General features: G+C 37.9%; 1 protein-coding gene across 1 annotated transcript; it reads left to right on the top strand.

The window, feature by feature from the left end:
- The first annotated feature begins 887 nt into the window (after nt 1–887).
- Nucleotides 888–14,601, top strand: cusr (Copper-only SOD repeat protein). The gene is made up of 10 exons (XM_042485910.2): nt 888–1,186; nt 3,101–5,183; nt 5,714–5,813; nt 7,604–7,672; nt 8,758–8,859; nt 10,417–10,549; nt 10,639–10,753; nt 11,474–11,598; nt 13,533–13,610; nt 14,099–14,601. The coding sequence occupies exons 1-10, from the start codon at nt 1,147–1,149 to the stop codon at nt 14,188–14,190; spliced, it is 2,937 nt and encodes a 978-aa protein (XP_042341844.2). The 5' UTR covers nt 888–1,146; the 3' UTR covers nt 14,191–14,601.
- Nucleotides 14,602–17,201: the final 2,600 nt, after the last annotated feature.

Consider the following 17,201-nt stretch of genomic DNA (forward strand, 5'->3'; position numbering starts at 1 on the left):
AATGATTTTTTAGTTTGACTTTGGCTTGAACTGATGCTGCTCTAATGTTGATTTGTATACTTGTTTTATATTTGTAATTTTTCATTATGTATTTCACATTGCTTTTATCTCCAACTATAGATTGCTGCTGATGACTATCATCACTGTGTTCCTGTTTTGGAAACATTCAGGTCCAGGCAAGTAACTTATAGAATATTGTGCGCTAACAGTACAAAGATCCCGATCTTTTAGATTTGTCAGCAGGCTTTATGCTTCCTAAGATAAGATTGCACTTGAAGGAATAGTTCAGATGTTTTAAAGTGAGGTTGTTTGGTGACTTTGAAGAGAGCATAAATGTGGAACTGAAGCTGCTAATGGCTTCCCAATGCTTCTCGTAACTGGAAGCAAACTGATATACACTTTACTTATATAATAAACTGACTATGGATAAGTGCCTCATACAACCTGACTTAAAAAAATATGAACTATCACTTTACTTTACTTTAATATTATCTTATGAAGCATAAAGCCCACTAACAAATCTAAAGGATCAGTTCACTTTCAATTCAATTAGCTGAAAATTAACTTAGCTCTAATTTTTCAAAAACTCCTAACTGAAAAGGCTTCATCAACATATTGATCTGTTGCTTTAATAAATGAGTTATAATGTGTACACTTTGATCAATTAATATTTCCTTTGCATTTTGAACTGATTGAGCCTGACAGATCACACACTGCCATCAACAAATGCCTTCTTGTCCTATATTTTGCCTTGAGCTGAGTGTGGCCACGACAGGGACGGGCCACCTCCGCCCATCCAGGCTGTCAAATATTCTCCCTCCCTTCCCTAACTCCATACAAGTGACACTGCCACCCTGTTGACCAATCACAGGCTGAGTGGCTGCTGCTGAAAAGCAGAAGCACAACGGAGGCTGCACACTTTTGAAAACCCGTTTCACATGACATCTTCTTGGGGAGCACTCTTAGACACACACAGGCCATCGTTTTGATGTCCTTGACCTACTTATGTTGTAACTGAGCTGTTATTTTCTGCTTCTTCAGTGAGGATTTGCATGACTTCAGTGAAGTTTTTTTGCAACATTATTTCACTTGAATTATAAATAGATATTCAGCTCTTTCCTGTGTGTTTTTCACACATCTGCCACCATGTGCCTTCTGACAGCTGCCCTGCTGCTGTCTTTACTTGGTGAGTATGTTTTGCAATCTTTGCCCTTTGCAAAATGTGCCACACTGGCTTTGTGAGTGGTTTGTGTATTCAGCACACTAATGTTTATGTCGGGGATTTAAACCACGTGCCACAGAGGACAGAGAGTCTGCAGGTTTTCTGCCAACAGAAGTTATTTTACTGATTAGTGTCTTTGTTCTGGTTTGTTTATTAGCTGCTCTTTCTTTGGTTCAAAGGACAACCTGCAGATTATGTTATTTAGTAGCACATGGGTGCAGCTCCCTCTCTGAATCCCAGAGAGGCTTGAAACGATCTCGATGATCAAATTAGAAACATGTGATGTTAGTGCTCTCTAACTATAAGTGCAGTGGATCCCACTTAGGCACAATTTGCTGATTTTACATGTGCAAATTGACAATAACAAACCAATTTGCTTGCACACCAACCTGAGCAACCTGCAATCCTTTTTTATTGTTATTAGTGGTTTGTAGTCCTTGGAAATAGATAGCGTTCGGACAGTCCTCAGAATCTGTTTATCCTGCAGACAATGAAATGTTTTACTAAATGTTTTTACTGTATCCCAGACAAAAATATCAGCCAGTTGTAACCTTGGTTGAATCCAAGGATATGTTTATAAAAATCAGTGAAATCAGTTGAGGTATAACGACTCTAGGTCAGACATTACATCAATAATAAGTGAAAAAACCTATGAAAGTGATGATAATAAAGATCAGGGCTGTTGTCAAAGACAGAAAGTAACGTTTCTGCCATTAAGACTTCAAATGTCATGACGGTGGCCACTATATATAACATTAAACTGAGAACAGAAACTAAAAGGTGCATGCAACCTAATTTGAACAGTAATCTGCTATAGTATCACCTAACAAAACGGATACAACACTGTTATAGACACAGATCTCTCGAGGTTAATTAGTACTATGTACTGTCTTGCATAACTAAAAAAAATTTAAAAAATCAAATATGGCAATTATAAGTTGTTAAAAACATAGCTTCATGTGTAACTAAGTCAGGTGATTAAACATAATTAGTGCGACAATTTTTCTTTAAATAGCAATGACCTGTCGCAGATATTTCACATAAATGTCATTATAAATCATCATCATCATCATGAATATATAATAGGCCATATAAAATGTGCAGAATTTTAATGTGAAAAGATATTCAATTATATAATTTTCCGAATTTCCATTCCTGTCAGGGTGCAGAAACTAATGAACCACTCACACCAAGCAAATTGACCATTTATACGCATGTTGAAACAGGTTTAAAATTGCCCTCGCTTCAAGCAATGCACACTCTCTAACCCTGTTTTTGTGTCTGTATTATTATTCTTCTGCTTAATTTTCTGGAGACTTTTCTCAAGGACTCTAATTTCCTGGTACAAAACTTGTTTAAAATTTCAGCAGATTTTAATATTTTATGAATGGATGAAAAGTTCAAACTCTGAGAAGTCTGCCCATTTATGAAAGTTTTCAACTACTTTTGAACCCCTTCATTATTCATTCAGTTTTTCACTTCAAAATGTATTCGAGCTTGAACCCAGTTTCCTCAGATTTTCATACCTTGTTGAAAACTAACCTGAAAGTTAAAACCTACAGTGTGTGTAACATGACACTACTTCAACTGCCCCTTGTCTTCTAATGTCTCAACTGATGATTTTTTACACATATTTTCTTTAATATGCTGACAGTTAAGTTTGAAATAGTTTAAATGTCACCTGCTAGTGAAGTAGAAATGTGTCAACATTAATCATTAGAACAGTGCATTAGCTAGAGTAAAATGTTTGTAAATGGATACACTGATGCCTCTGAGGGTATTGCTGAATAATATCAGAGTTCTGTGTGTTGAGTTGTGCATTCACAAGTGTTGGGACCCAGAATACTACCTTTACCTCCTATTTGTCACCCTTTTCAGATTCCATTTTCTGTGTTCAGTTTATGGCACCTCTGAACATGGGAGGAGTCACAGGGCAGGTGTACTTTAACTCCACCTCCGGTATGGCCACTGTCAACGTCTCAGGCGCTGGGTCCTGTAGTTCAGTCAACTTCTCCCTCAGTGAGTTCCCTGTCAAGTATGGCCATTTTGCTCAGCCCTGTTCCAAGGCACACATTGGCTCGAGCATCTTCACTTTCATGGCCAATCCTTCCTCAAACCCCTCCATCAACGTGTCAGGCCTCTTTAAACAAAACTCAAATCTGGACGACTTCTCGCTGACTTTGTATACGTGTAACGGCACGAAAGTATGCACGGCTGTAAGTCAAGGTCAAACGCTCAAGACTTATCAGGCCAGGTTCAACATACCCATCGCGGGTAATGTTTACATTCGCCTTAACAATGGAAACAATGATCCCAGGCTGCTTGCAGACCTAGTTACAATCGGTCAGGTCAATGCCTCAAAATCTAATGTCACTCTCTTTGCATCTCCAAGCTCTGCTGCAAGCTGCAGTGTTCTTTTGGGAAGCTTAGATGCCTCAACTTTGACCACTCTGGGTGTTGTGAAAGTCGGTACCCCTCTGATGCCTGCGAAATCCCGTCTGGACCTGACCAGCTTCAACATGAACTATCGATTTCTTCTCCTCAAGACAGGGTCGCGTTATAAGTGTGCCAAGATTTATCCTGTACCTGAGAAACAGGTCAGCGCTGTTGTTAATATGAGAGGGATCAAAGGATACTTCAGCTTCCGTCAGGCTTCCCCATTTGATGCAACAAAGTTGATGGTGAATCTGACTAACTTACGGAGCAAAGTCGGCCCTTACCACGTCCATCATTTTCCTCTCCCCTCAGTCAGGTCACCTTCATATAGCCGGTGCTCAAATGATAATGTTGGTGGCCACTGGAATCCATTCGGTGTTGACACGAATGCCCCAACATACCCAGAAATGCCCGGTTCAACGCATGACATGTATGAGATCGGTGATCTCAGTGCCAAGCATATGTCGCTTGCAGGTGCAAATGAGGTGAACATGATGTTCACAGACTACAACCTTCCTCTTTTTGGAAGGAACAGCATCGTAGGTCGCTCAGTTGTGATCCATCAACCAGATGGTGCCAGGTATGTTTGTGCCAGCATCAGTTATCCTGGTGAAGTGATTGTAGCGAGAGCCAGATTTCAGTTCCCTGTGGTTGGTGAGATCTGGTTCACCCAGCTGATGAACAACCCTCTGTCAGATGTATCCATCTTCATGGATCTGGTGTACGGAAATTCCTCAATGACACCAACCAAAAACCACAACTGGCATGTTCACACCTACCCCATCAGCTCAGAAAGAGATGATGATGAAAATCGCTGTGGCTCAGTAGGAGGACACTGGAACCCATTTGACATCAACACAACAGACAGCAGCTATGCTCTCCACTGTAACCCATCCAGGCCCTTTTCTTGCGAGGTGGGAGACCTTTCCAACAAACACAGCACCATCAACCTCGGCACCAAAGTGGGCGGAGTGGAAGCAAAAAACTTCTTCACTGATGTCACATCTTGGGTGCCCGAGGCAGGCATTATTGGTCGTTCAGTGGTCATCCATCAAGCAGAAAGAGGAGGGCCGAGGATTGCTTGTGCCAATGTCACAATGGTGCGAGTCCCTAAAGCTAGCTTAGGTACCTGGTTTGGCTCCCAAATACAAAGCGGCCAGATCAAGTTCACCCAGGCTGTCCCACTCGGACCCACAACTATAAATGTATCTCTAATTAACCTGAACTCCTCAGCTGCGGGTTACCATGTCCACATACTGCCAGTCAAACCTGGTAGCTCAGACCCTTGCTCCAACGCAAACATCTTGGGCCACTACAACCCGCTAGGCTGGAACATATCAAACAGCCCCGGACCTGGAGTCGGCACAGTGGACCAGTATGAGATTGGTGACATAAGCGGGAAGTTTGGGACGCTGGCTGGCCTCAATAAGTCTATGGCTGTATACATGGATCCCAACATGCCATTATATGGACCCTTCAGCATAGTTGGAAGGTCGGTGGTGATTCACGCACCTAACGGATCAAGGTGAGAGCCTGTGTGCTTTTTGTTTGTGCTTATTTGAGGGAAAGAAACCAACAGAGGGTGAAACTGAAGGAGAGAAGAAGATATGTGAACATTTTCAGATAGATTCCTATATTGAAACAAGAAGTGGTGAGCACTGACTATTTTCTGTCATGTGCAGATACAGCATACAGAAAATGGGATCAGTTTTAGCAGATGTCAAGTCTGAGTCATCACTGATGTCTTTGCAGCATGAGCAGACTAACGTATCAAAGCTTCGCCACCCTGAGTGGCCCTCTGGCACAGTGACAGACTTGGGTCGTCTTTTGAGGGCAATTACAGGTGTAGGGTGTCCTAGACATAGAGTCATATCATAATGTTTTGTATTATAACACACAGATAATCCTCCTCATTCACTGGGAATGACTCAACAAAATATTGTGAAGGAGAACATTCTAATGGTTAATCCTGCAGGATTTGAATGTTTTGCTCATCTTGTATTTTTGTGTCTTTCTGTGCATGTATGTACATGAATGTTTGTGTTTTCTATACAGAATTCGGTGTGCTAATATCTCAGCTGAAAGAAATTCAGATGGACGATGGATTATTGCCAAGGCAGTGTTCAACGGCAGCGTGAATGGGACAGTTATGCTGGTAAGACCCAACAAAAGCCAAAGTCTTTTCAACTAAACATCAATTAATTGTATTGACTGAAGGCTTGGTCAGAAATCCAAGTGTTAACCTAGCAAACACTAATGCTGTAATGAGATCCTTGTTTACTGTAAACAGAGATGAGTAATCCAAACTCTTTCCAACTCCACATCACACCATTTTCATACTTCATATTTTCATACAGCTCCATGGAGGCTGGCTGAAAGTGACAGCTGTTTTTTTTTTTTAATCAGAGAATTTTACTCTCTAGGAGAGTTCCTCTTTAAGAAAGATGGTGGTTGCTCTCATCTCTTACAACACTTTTCAAAGAGTACGTTTATCTGCGGGTAGCTCGCACCAGTAATTATAGTAATCTTTACTCAACTGCCCAATTTTTTGTTGCCAAAGTTCAGCTTGCTAAATTAAGCCATAGTGCAAAATATCAAAACACATTTGAAGGAAGTGAGAAAAACAAGGCCAAGAGGTGGGACCAACTCACTGTTTTGCAAGTCACAAGTAAGTTTCAAGTCTTTGCAGTCAAGTCCAAATTAAAGACTAACAAGTTCCAAGTCCTAAACTTTGAGTTCTGAGTCCTAAACAAGTCTTAATGCACTCTTCACCAAATGCATTGCCATTTTAAAAACAAAGTAATTATATATTACATTTACAACAACAAAGCATGCTTTTAAAATTTGCTCTTGTTAAAACAAGTTTGTTAAAACAGGTGTGACTGAACTTAATCATAAATTGGATTAGTGGGGGGAAGGTATCAGGTATTTTCGTGGCAAATTGCTCAAGTCCAAGTAAAGTCACAAGTCATTGGTGTTAAAGTCCAAGTCGAGTTGCAAGTCTTTTTTGTCAAGTCAAATCTAAACTCTTCCAATTTGTGACTCAAGTCGCAAGTGCTTGTCATGTAACTCAAGTCCACACCGCTATCATTTTCATCATAAATAGTTTTTTTTTAAAAAAAGCTCTATCTTTGTGCACTTATGGGCTGTTTGTTTTTTGAATAAGTGTTAAAAATGTCGTTCGTGTGTGTAATGTATGCATGACCTAAACTGAATTAGGAAGTTGTGACTATTTAGAGGCAGAGATACATTTGTAAAACATCCATAATTCGTGTAAGAGAACTTGACTACAGTTCTGAAATGGATTTCAAAAGTGCTTCCTTAATTCATCAAGTCAGAGGAAATTCTTTAGAAGACTGTGTAACCAATTCAAATGAGATTTCCACATTAAACCTAACTTATTAGAAGCCAAGCTGCCACAAAAACATGACAGTATTTCTGCTGCACTGGACAGACAGTGAATTCATTATGCCTGTGGTGGGTTGCAACACAGAGCCATTGGTAGCATGGGTGAGATCATTAGCTTAGCTTAGCATTTGCCTGCTGGCTAGTGAAACCTACAGGCCCCCTGAACTAGGAAGCTCCACAAGGGAACAGCTGTCTCTGTCAGCCGCCCTCCAGATGCCCCATACTGAGCTCTGCAATACATCCATGGTTGAGAGCTTGTGATACTGTATCTCCCAAGAAGCAATATTATCAAGGATAGTATAGGAAATAAATAATATTGTTTGCCCAAATCTACTTATTTTTACCAGGCAGATTTAACTGAGAGTCATATAATGAGTGTAAGAATGGTTACAATGCAAAATACCTCCTTGTGTCCATTTTTACTGCCTTTGTATTTCAGCAAAACATCTACCCAGTACTGGTTTAACTAATTACTATGAGAGTATGACAGTGCACGTTTAGTTCAGTCTCTTTAATTGTCTGCTAATATGTTGACAGCGGCAGCAGATGTTTCCTGATGGGAGTAGCAGTGATGCCATACTGGAGGTGAACCTAAAAGCATTAAATGTAAGTACAGATTCTTAATGAATGGGTGAAATCATCATGTCTGTGTGTCAGTTTTAGCTCTTGCTGTATTTGTATCCAAATCCATAAACATCTGATATAAAAGCTTGTTTCTGATCAGACACTTATTTATCTGTATTTTTGTTAATAACTTTAAGACTATCAACATTTTAGAAGCTCAGAATTGCCAACCGTGAGTGTGTGCACTTTGATCAAAAACAACTTAAGATAGTGTTAGACTAGCTAGCAAGTGTTAGGTTAAAAAGGAGCTGGTTAAGGTAAGGGTTAGGTTTACATCTCTTTACCTACAAGCTAAATTACATCTTAATGCATTATGAATACAGTAAATGGAAAAAGTGGATAATTTCTACATTTTGCCACATATTTAGTCACTACAATTTCCTTGAGTTCAAGTAACCGTTAAGAGGGATTGTATTGTACCAGTGGTGGGCGCAGTTTGTAGGGGGCTTGTCACGTAGGTTTCAAATAAAATGTGACTTTGCAAAAGGCTCCAGTAAGAACAGTGAATTTGACATCAACATGGAAAGTGATGAGAAACAACTAATCATCCATATCCAGTGCCATGCAGAAACACTGCAGTAGAGGTGGGATTCATTTAACACCAGCAACCTCTGCCACGTAGGAGCATGAAAGTGCTCTACGGAGGAGGAAACACTTCAGACGCTGAACATGCACGCACACACACACACACACACACACACACACACACGCACACACACACACAGATCCACAGAGATAGTGCCAGAGCTGTTTTGAGAGCAACAAAAGAGTGGTGTTAAGTTTCATTTTGGAAAGAGGTCATTCTCTAAGAAAATGTTTTGTTGCCTGTTGATGTTTTTTTGATACTCAGGATAAAGTATATAACCAGTATGTAACCTAAGGGCACGAGGTTTTACATTAACAGCAGTGAGAGGGGATGAATAATACAGTGCAGGCATTTAGGTTCCCAGATTTTGATTTTTGTCCACAATGTTAATGTGCTCATTTTTAATGTGTGTGTGTGTGTGTGTGTGTGTGTGTGTGTGTTTTTTTTTCCCTGTATCAATACTTTATCCAACCCCCTGCAGATGTCTAATGCATCCCTGTCCATCACCACCAACCCCAGCACCACCACCCGACAGTGCAGCAGTGGGGGAGGCACATTCAATCCCTTCAACATGACGTCAATGGTAAGATCGGACTGTGTCTACTTTACTTCTGCATGTCTGCCACCTATTCTCTTGACTGCTCTTGGAGTTTGATAATAGCATTGAAGTACTGAATCTGTTCAATAAGCACTGTAAATGTAAACATTTGCTTCTCATTTAGTTTTAAAGTTTTTAAGGCATGTTTAATTGTATGATTTTGTTCAGCATTTTTGCAGACCTTTACTGCAGGGCTGTTTGCAGATATTTATGTATCCTATGTTATCATCCTGTGTTGGTTTTTGTTCAGATTGTTTTAAACAAGATTTCATGAAGAATTTCATATCTGGATTACACCATTAGCAAATTTATAAATTACAATTAAATTTTAATTTAAATCAGGTCAATAATTACATTATAACCCCCTCATCAGCCAGGTACCTGGTAAATGGCATGATAGATGTCCCTCCTGTATTTTCTAGGAGTGTGTTTCATACAATAAGAACAATTTATCTAAATTCTTCAGTGATCATAGTGTACTTTATGTATAATAGATGGCCAACCCAGAGTCTTTTACAGGCATAGAGGGACATTTCTGTCTTTTATCAAGTTACTTTTATCCAGTGAATGATGTAACTTTGTTCAGTCTCTGAGAAATATTAATGTATTTCCTCAAAGTTTTGTCAGATTGGTTTGTGTATACTTGCATGACATCATAACTGAAATAATTTTATTCTCAATCACAGTAGGATTTATTAATTTGAAAATACTTGGACTTTTGCATTAATTGATATGTTCAGTTGTATTAATGGTTTACAACACTGGTTTCCAACCTGGGGTTGTGGAAGCTTTTAGCTTGTAAGGAGTTTAAGAAAACTTTAAATAACAACAACAAGCAGAGCAAACCTCAGCACTTCATTCATTTCATTTAAATAAAAGTATTCTTAGATTATCATAAATGTAAAATGTAAAAAAAAAAATTAGGGTAAGATCACAGTGAAGATCTGCACAAGCTATATTTACAGAGCTTTCTCTCTCTGTTAAAGAGTCTCATTAGAAAAGTATGCCACTAAACACCAAAGAGCTAATAGTGCTCTAGCCAAGCCTTAGGAAAAAGAAAACACTGAATTTTGTCAAAAAGGAGGTTCCTAAAAAAATCAGCAAAATTCATCTGTAATGCAAATTTTTCAGGAAATAATCTCTTCAAAATGTGTCCATATTGCATGTTTTACACAAACTCACTGTAACTATTGCATTCACTATTTGGATTATTAGTACAGTTTATCAGTTGTTCTGTCCTTATGCATTGAGTATAATATCCATAGGATACGTCATTTGGTCAGGGGTCTTCACATAATAGATAAGAAAAAAGGGTCCCTCAAGGAAATAGGCTGAGAACTACTGGTTAAGAAATTAAAGACCTTAGTCTTAAGGTCTTAGCGCTCAGTTGTAAGTCCTTTAATACTGTACATACGGGACAAAACATTCAAACAGTGAAGGGAAGTAAGTCTATTACTTGAGAGTTTCTTTTTCCAACTATAAAAACATGACCATTATGTGGTCAGTGTTTAAAGCACTTCCTTCTTTCTATTCTCTCTTCAGAGCTCCAACTGTTCACTATTAACCCCTCTGAGCTGTGTGGTGGGAGAGCTGTCTGCAAGACACGGTGCAGTCAGCCTGACTGAGCGACAGGTCTTCACTGACAGCATCATCGATCTCTCTGGACAAAACTCTGGTACCAAACTGATTCAGTTTTAACATTTTGTTGAATGTAACAATGTGAAATGAACATAGGGAATTAATTAATTTTGCCTGTGTTTGCAGTGGTCCAAAGATCTGTACTGCTGAAGAACGGATCCAGCATCATTGCATGTGCCAACATTATCCCAGAATCCCCTTCAGCAAACCAGACTTTCCCCAGAGTGGCTAACTTTAGCTCGTGAGTGTATTAAAAATGCATCAGTTATAACCTTTTGTCACAATTTCATGCCAGTCTGTCAGTATTTGCCCTGAGCAGAACCTGAAGGGTTTGGTTATTGTAGACAAATTCCACAGAAGTGTTTGAGTGCTTTTTTGATTTTGTAAATTTGTTTGGTTTTGACAGGGCTGTGCCCAAATAAGAGTTACGCAAGTCGAATCGCATTTGGCTGTTCAGTGTGAATATTTGATGATTAACCTTGTTCCATACATAGTTTTAAAGTTTGGAAGTGGCTCTATGGGACCTTTAGTGGGACAGAGGCATTCACATAATATGATAAACAATCTAACGGTGCTAACTACAGGTCGTGCAACACCATTTTTTTTTTTGCCAACACTAGATATCAAAGAAAAGCAAGGTCTCTTCTCCTCTGTGCCTCTGTCTGCATTTCCACATCTCATGTATGAAATGCAGCATGCAAACACAGACAGCACAGGCTACACAGATCTGTGCTTTATAGCTCAATTGTAAAATCAAAATTTCAGTGCCACTGTTGGCAGTGTACATACTGAAGCGCTGCTGAAAAATCAAAACAATCTCCGAAGTTCACTGACCACCGTATTTGATCATATCTGGATTGGATAAGATGAAACACACTGAATACAATGCTCTGTGATATTATTCCAGTTAATTAGTGTATTACGTGATCACAAAGTTGATGTTCAGTTTCTTTTTGCCCAGATATGACTTCCGCAATAGGGTTGCAAATGTCCTGAATCTGACAACAGCGACAGTCACCATTCTGCATGGCTCTCCCCACACTGCAGCTAACACAAGGTGCCAGCGAGTCGAGTACATGGTATCTGGTAAGGCAGACACTCTCTAAATTAGAATATCCCACTAAAAAGGGCAACTGTATTAGGGTTGGAAACACGAGTAACAGTAGAACAGTAGTAGTAGTAATAGTGGTAACACTTTCTCTTTTTTATACTGGATATCATATTAAAACAATTAAAATCAAAATTTAATAGTACAGTCATTAACCATGCAATTCAAATCCTCAACTGACACCACCACTTAGGCAACAATAACATTTAAGTAGGTCACTTTGGGTGAGTAATACGGCCAGCTGACTCATCTCACCTCTTCAGGGAAGATCCTATAACTACAGGTTATTTGAAGAGCACTGTGTCAAACAAATCAACGCAGAATGTTGCATCTCCAGTACACACCAACTATAAAACCTCTCTGGAATGACATGGGAGTGCCACAAAAAAACAATGCTATCATTATTTGAAAAAATAAAGGTAAAGAGATTATTTGGAAAAATAAGGGGAAAAAACAGAATGTAAAGCTGATTTGATCACATAAAGCCTGCATTATTACCATGGCTGTTGGGTTATGCATTCACTAACACACAGGCGTTATTGTATGTGAGATATAATCTCAAGCTATCAGACTGTATGTACGCCTATAAACACTTCAGTCCTCTAGGACCCACCTGGGCAATCTGTGTGCCCAACGCTGTGTTCATCAGGTCAATGAACAATTACCGGCATTGAAAAATCTTTAGAAAACCTGAAAAATTGCTTAGTAACCTGAAGCTAGAGTTGAGTGTCTATGTGTCTCATTTTCTGTCCCAGCGGGGGAAACAGAGAAGGATCTGTACAGAGGTTTCACACAGTATAGCACAGGACGGGCATTTATGCCCTCACAAGTCTCCCACAAGCTGGAGAGTTTACTATTGCAATAAATCCTGAGCAAGAAGATGCACCAAGAGCTTTCAGACAGTGTGAAGCTGAGAATGAATCATGAACATTGTTGCGCTTGAGAGATTTAAAATAATTAATAGACTTTGACCTTAGTCGAGAGCAAAAGTGCGTGCAAAGTAATCACACCTACTTGACTACCAACTGAACGGAAAGTTTGCCATGTAAGGGACCATTCGGTATTTACGAGGGGGAAGGAGGTGGCGTAAAATAAGGAAGATATGTCAAATAACTTTTTTTAGCATGGGAGGGACTTTAAATGGTTGAATTTTGTTTATATTTTAAATACCCTCTGAATCATAAATATTGCTTGTGGGTTTGGCACTTTATCAAAGCTAGAAACTGTCAAAAAATAAAAATCATCATCAGGAATTCAAATTTTGACAGTCCTTGAACACGTCAAGGTCAACAATTACTTTCTTCGAAATGTCGTATTTAAGATTTCACAAAAAATACATTGTTTGCATCAATTAGATCCTGTAAAAAATTAAATTAAATACTGCACTCCTGAGGGCATGACAACAGTGAAAACTCAATCCTTTTTTTCAACTCCAGGATATAATTTTTACCTTTTAACATTTAACTTTCAAACACCGAAAGGTCAATTTTCAAAATCTAATAATGTCTACTGTGCAAAGTTAGTGATACTGCCTCTGCTGTGTATGAATGTTCACTACCGTAATATTTGCTCATTGCATTGGCTCCAGTACCTACATTTGGTGTGAATATGAACAAGATTTGAGGTGGAGGGAGGGTCATTTTCCCCCAGTCACTGAGGGAGTCTCAGGCAAACATGTTTGTGCTTTGGGGAGGGTTGAAAAAAAAAAGCACAGTCCTTAATGGGAGTTATTTGTTATCTCTTAAACTTTTGAAATGACATGCAGAATTTCAGGTATTCATTTGACTCAATGATGGAAAAGCAAGTCCATAACTGCCTTTAGACTCAGCTACAGTAATTATCAAGTATTGCAAATCAGTAACTGCGGCTTGGACAGTCTGCGTCTAATTGCCACATTGTCTGTATCTTACAGGGGATGTCAGCGCTGAACGTCTGGCGTCCGTCAAAACCAGCGAGATGATGGGTGTGTACAGAGAGTCTGAAACTTGCAGTAAGTACTCTCCATACTGTAATCATGACTTCAACTGGTCTTTAAGTGCATTCTGGGAGTCTGAAATTCTTTATGTATCAATGTCAATTGAATCAACTTTTGTAAGTCCCTCTGTGTTGAATGTACGAATATAACCAGCTCTCTGAAAGAAAAGATATCATGATCATTTCTGCTAGATTACATTAGTTTAAGATTTGTAAAAACATGTTACAACTGCAGTACATGATATGTAAAATGGAAAAAAAAATGTCGCCATGCTCTCAGAGATGTCATTTCCTTTTTCCTCAGCTGATTTATTTTATTTTCATGGGCACTTAAAGGCAGCATTGTTTCTTTATTGGGGTGTGTGTATTCTTCTATTAATTTTAATAAGGCAATTACTGAGTACAAATGCAGTTGCCTATAAACTGAGTCATAGTCCTGCTTTAATTAAGATCCATTCCTCGCAGAAATAACCTGTGTGCACGTTTCTCATTTGATGCCCTCAGGTTTTGCAAGTCGGCTGCTGGCGCCAGGAACTTTCCTGCTTGGCCTGATGTTTGCTGCTGCCTGCCTGCTGCCATCTACTGTTTCCTTATAGCTCCAAGATTTGGCCACACCATGCATCATCAGCGTGGATACATGGATCCTCACACTGTAAAACTGTGAATATGTTTATGAAATGTAGCCCACCAAATGATACAATGGTCATCTGATTCATTATCAAGCCAATTATAACTGTGTTTCTTTAAACAGCTTACTTTTTGTAGCAATCATTTTAGGCTATTCATAAACTGTTCATGTAGCCGTTATAGAAACTTCATTTTTCCGCAGCAGATACTGATTGCATTTTATTTTATTGGACTGTTGGACTGGAGTGGGTGAAATTAATGCTGTACATTTTCAGATATCCTGACTTTTTTTTCTTTATTTATGCACCATCCATATATTCATGTCAAAATGTGTGTAAATATCTGGAAATCTGTGAATAAAGTACAATAATGTTTGCATACTTTGTGCCAAAAGTCTGTTACATAATATTGTCATTCATTTTAAGAGAAAGGCATTTATATAAAATGCTGATACCACTTAATAAGGCATCATTGAAAAGTGTATAGGAGTTGTAACTTGGGACTTAATCAGTGGTTCGTAAATAATTAACTATTGTTTATACAATAAATCAGCTAAATACTATTAATAAAAACAGTTTTAGGTTGATACATTGTGAAAAATCTCTGGCAAGTATCTCATTTCAGCTCTTAGTTCATCAGTTATACTGCTTCAATTGATTTCTGACCTTTTATAAAATTGCTGCAGAGCACATGGACCAAAATCCATTTATTAACAGCATATAAACATTAACAACCAAGGACTTCATAAAACTATTAATTATTAACTTATCAGAGGCTAATAATTTATCTATATAGCATTATCTGATTAATTGTATTACTAAAGCCATTAACTATAACCCAGCTGCTAGTCTTTCGACCAGAACCAAGAAGTATAATCACATCAAACCGGTTTTAGCCTCTTTACATAAGCTTTCTGATTGTTTAAGAATTCATTTTAAGATCTCATTGATTACTTTTAATGCTCTTCTTGGCCTGGCTTCATTTCAGACCTTTTAATCCCTTACTACTATTTGCGTAGTTTGAGATCCTCAGACAGAGGTTTTTCTGTCTCAAGGACAGAGATTTTGCACTACAGGAAACAAAGCTGTCAGCTTTATCTCCTTGAGATATGGGCTTCTTCTATCACAAAGCATCCTGATTTATCTAGGCTGTCTGTCTATTTTATTGTTATCTCATTTATTTTAATTCTCGGTTTTTATCTTGATTTTTAGTTTTGGCCTTCTTGTATCTTGTCTATTAGTTTGGTGACCGTTTATGACATTTTAGTTTATTTCATTCTCCTTGTATTTCAGATGTGTTTAGTTTTATTGTAAAGCACACAGGGCGTCTTTAATGAGCCGAAATTGACAGGACTGTAAAAGGTCTTGAGATGATTTTTTAAACTGCTGTTAGTAAAGTGGTTAATGTTAGTAAAAAAATAATGAAACTTAGTACTGCCAGTGCAGGTCATGATAACATACACTTCGGGTGTAGGAAGACAAATTAGTAAATGTGTGCCAAGAGAAAAGAAATTGGGTAAAAACAACAGGTTGCGAAATTAAATTGTCTAGTAAAATATTTTTTTTAAAACAAAGTAAATAAATAAAGTTTCAGTGAGGCTACACTTATCAGCTGACTTGATATTTCTTTTATGGGTCATTTTAATAAATAGTATTGAACTAATGGTATTATTTAGGCCTATTTATATAATCAGTTATTAATTAACAGTAATGCTTTTTTCCAGAGATGTGTACTTGAGTCACATGATTTGGACTCGACTCAGACTTGAGTCACAAATTTAAAGACTTCAGACTTGATTTAGCGAAATCAAAAAATAATTGCAATTTGACATGGACTTGAACCTTTAAACTTGAAAATAACTGATACCTTCCCTAATAACTAATGTTTACGTTAATCTTTTTATTTCATTCTGACATAAAACATAAACATGCAACAACATAATACTAACTGTATTTCAGAAAATGTTTGCAAATTTAGGAAGAGAATGTTGTTGACATTTTTCCAACATGATTTCAATGAGAGTCAGTGCTTTTTTTTAAATACGGTAACTGCATGACTTTATGGGCAGTGTTATATATGTTATATATTATTATTAACATGTTGTTAAGATACATTTAATGCCACTTTAAGAATGACATGACTTGAATGACTTTTTCTCTCTCTCTGCCTCTTAACCCATATACTGCTTCTTACCCCACAAGCATAACTCTCCAGAATCACATCACATATAAACATCAAAACACACACACACACACACACACACACACACACACACGCACACACACACACACACACACACACACATACCCAACCTAATATAATGTAATATATGATCTCTACAACTGGACTCTTGCTAAAACACATCACAGATCATAACTACTTCATGTTATTGCCTTTATGTATGTATGTTGTATGTACGTCTATTTCATTTGTCCTATTCACCTTTTCTATATATTTCATTCCTTTTTGTCACATTATTTAACAATAAAGGGAAAAAATACATTTGTCACTTGTGGCCATGTATGTTGATGTTTAGATTTCTGGATCAAATTTCCTTGTTCTCAAAATGTCAATCAAATCATGTAAATATTTGCAATTAAATTAAATTTAATTTTGTCCCTTATTAATGACTCTTTAATTATCTTTATAATTATCATCATCATTACTATCATTATCATCATCATTACTATCATTATTCCTCTTTAATTACCTGGGCTTGGTTAGAGAGTGGTTGTGAAGGGTAGGGCTTGGGTGGGTAGAGGACAGTTGGCATAAATGTATAATGAACTATCATCTGTCTATCTCTGTAAAAATAAATAAAACAAAAAGGAAAAACAAAACTAACAATATAGGCTACATACAAATGATAACTTGGTTAAAACTCGAAACTCAAAGTTTAGAACTTGGGACATGCCTTTCTTGATTTGGGACTTGGGTGCAAAAGTTGGCTACTTGTGAAAAAGTAGTTTTTATCAAGGCT

This window comes from Plectropomus leopardus, chromosome 3, assembly GCF_026936395.1.
Source record: "Plectropomus leopardus strain MGB_pleo_1.0 chromosome 3, ASM2693639v1, whole genome shotgun sequence".
NCBI classification, from domain to species: domain Eukaryota; kingdom Metazoa; phylum Chordata; class Actinopteri; order Perciformes; family Serranidae; genus Plectropomus; species Plectropomus leopardus.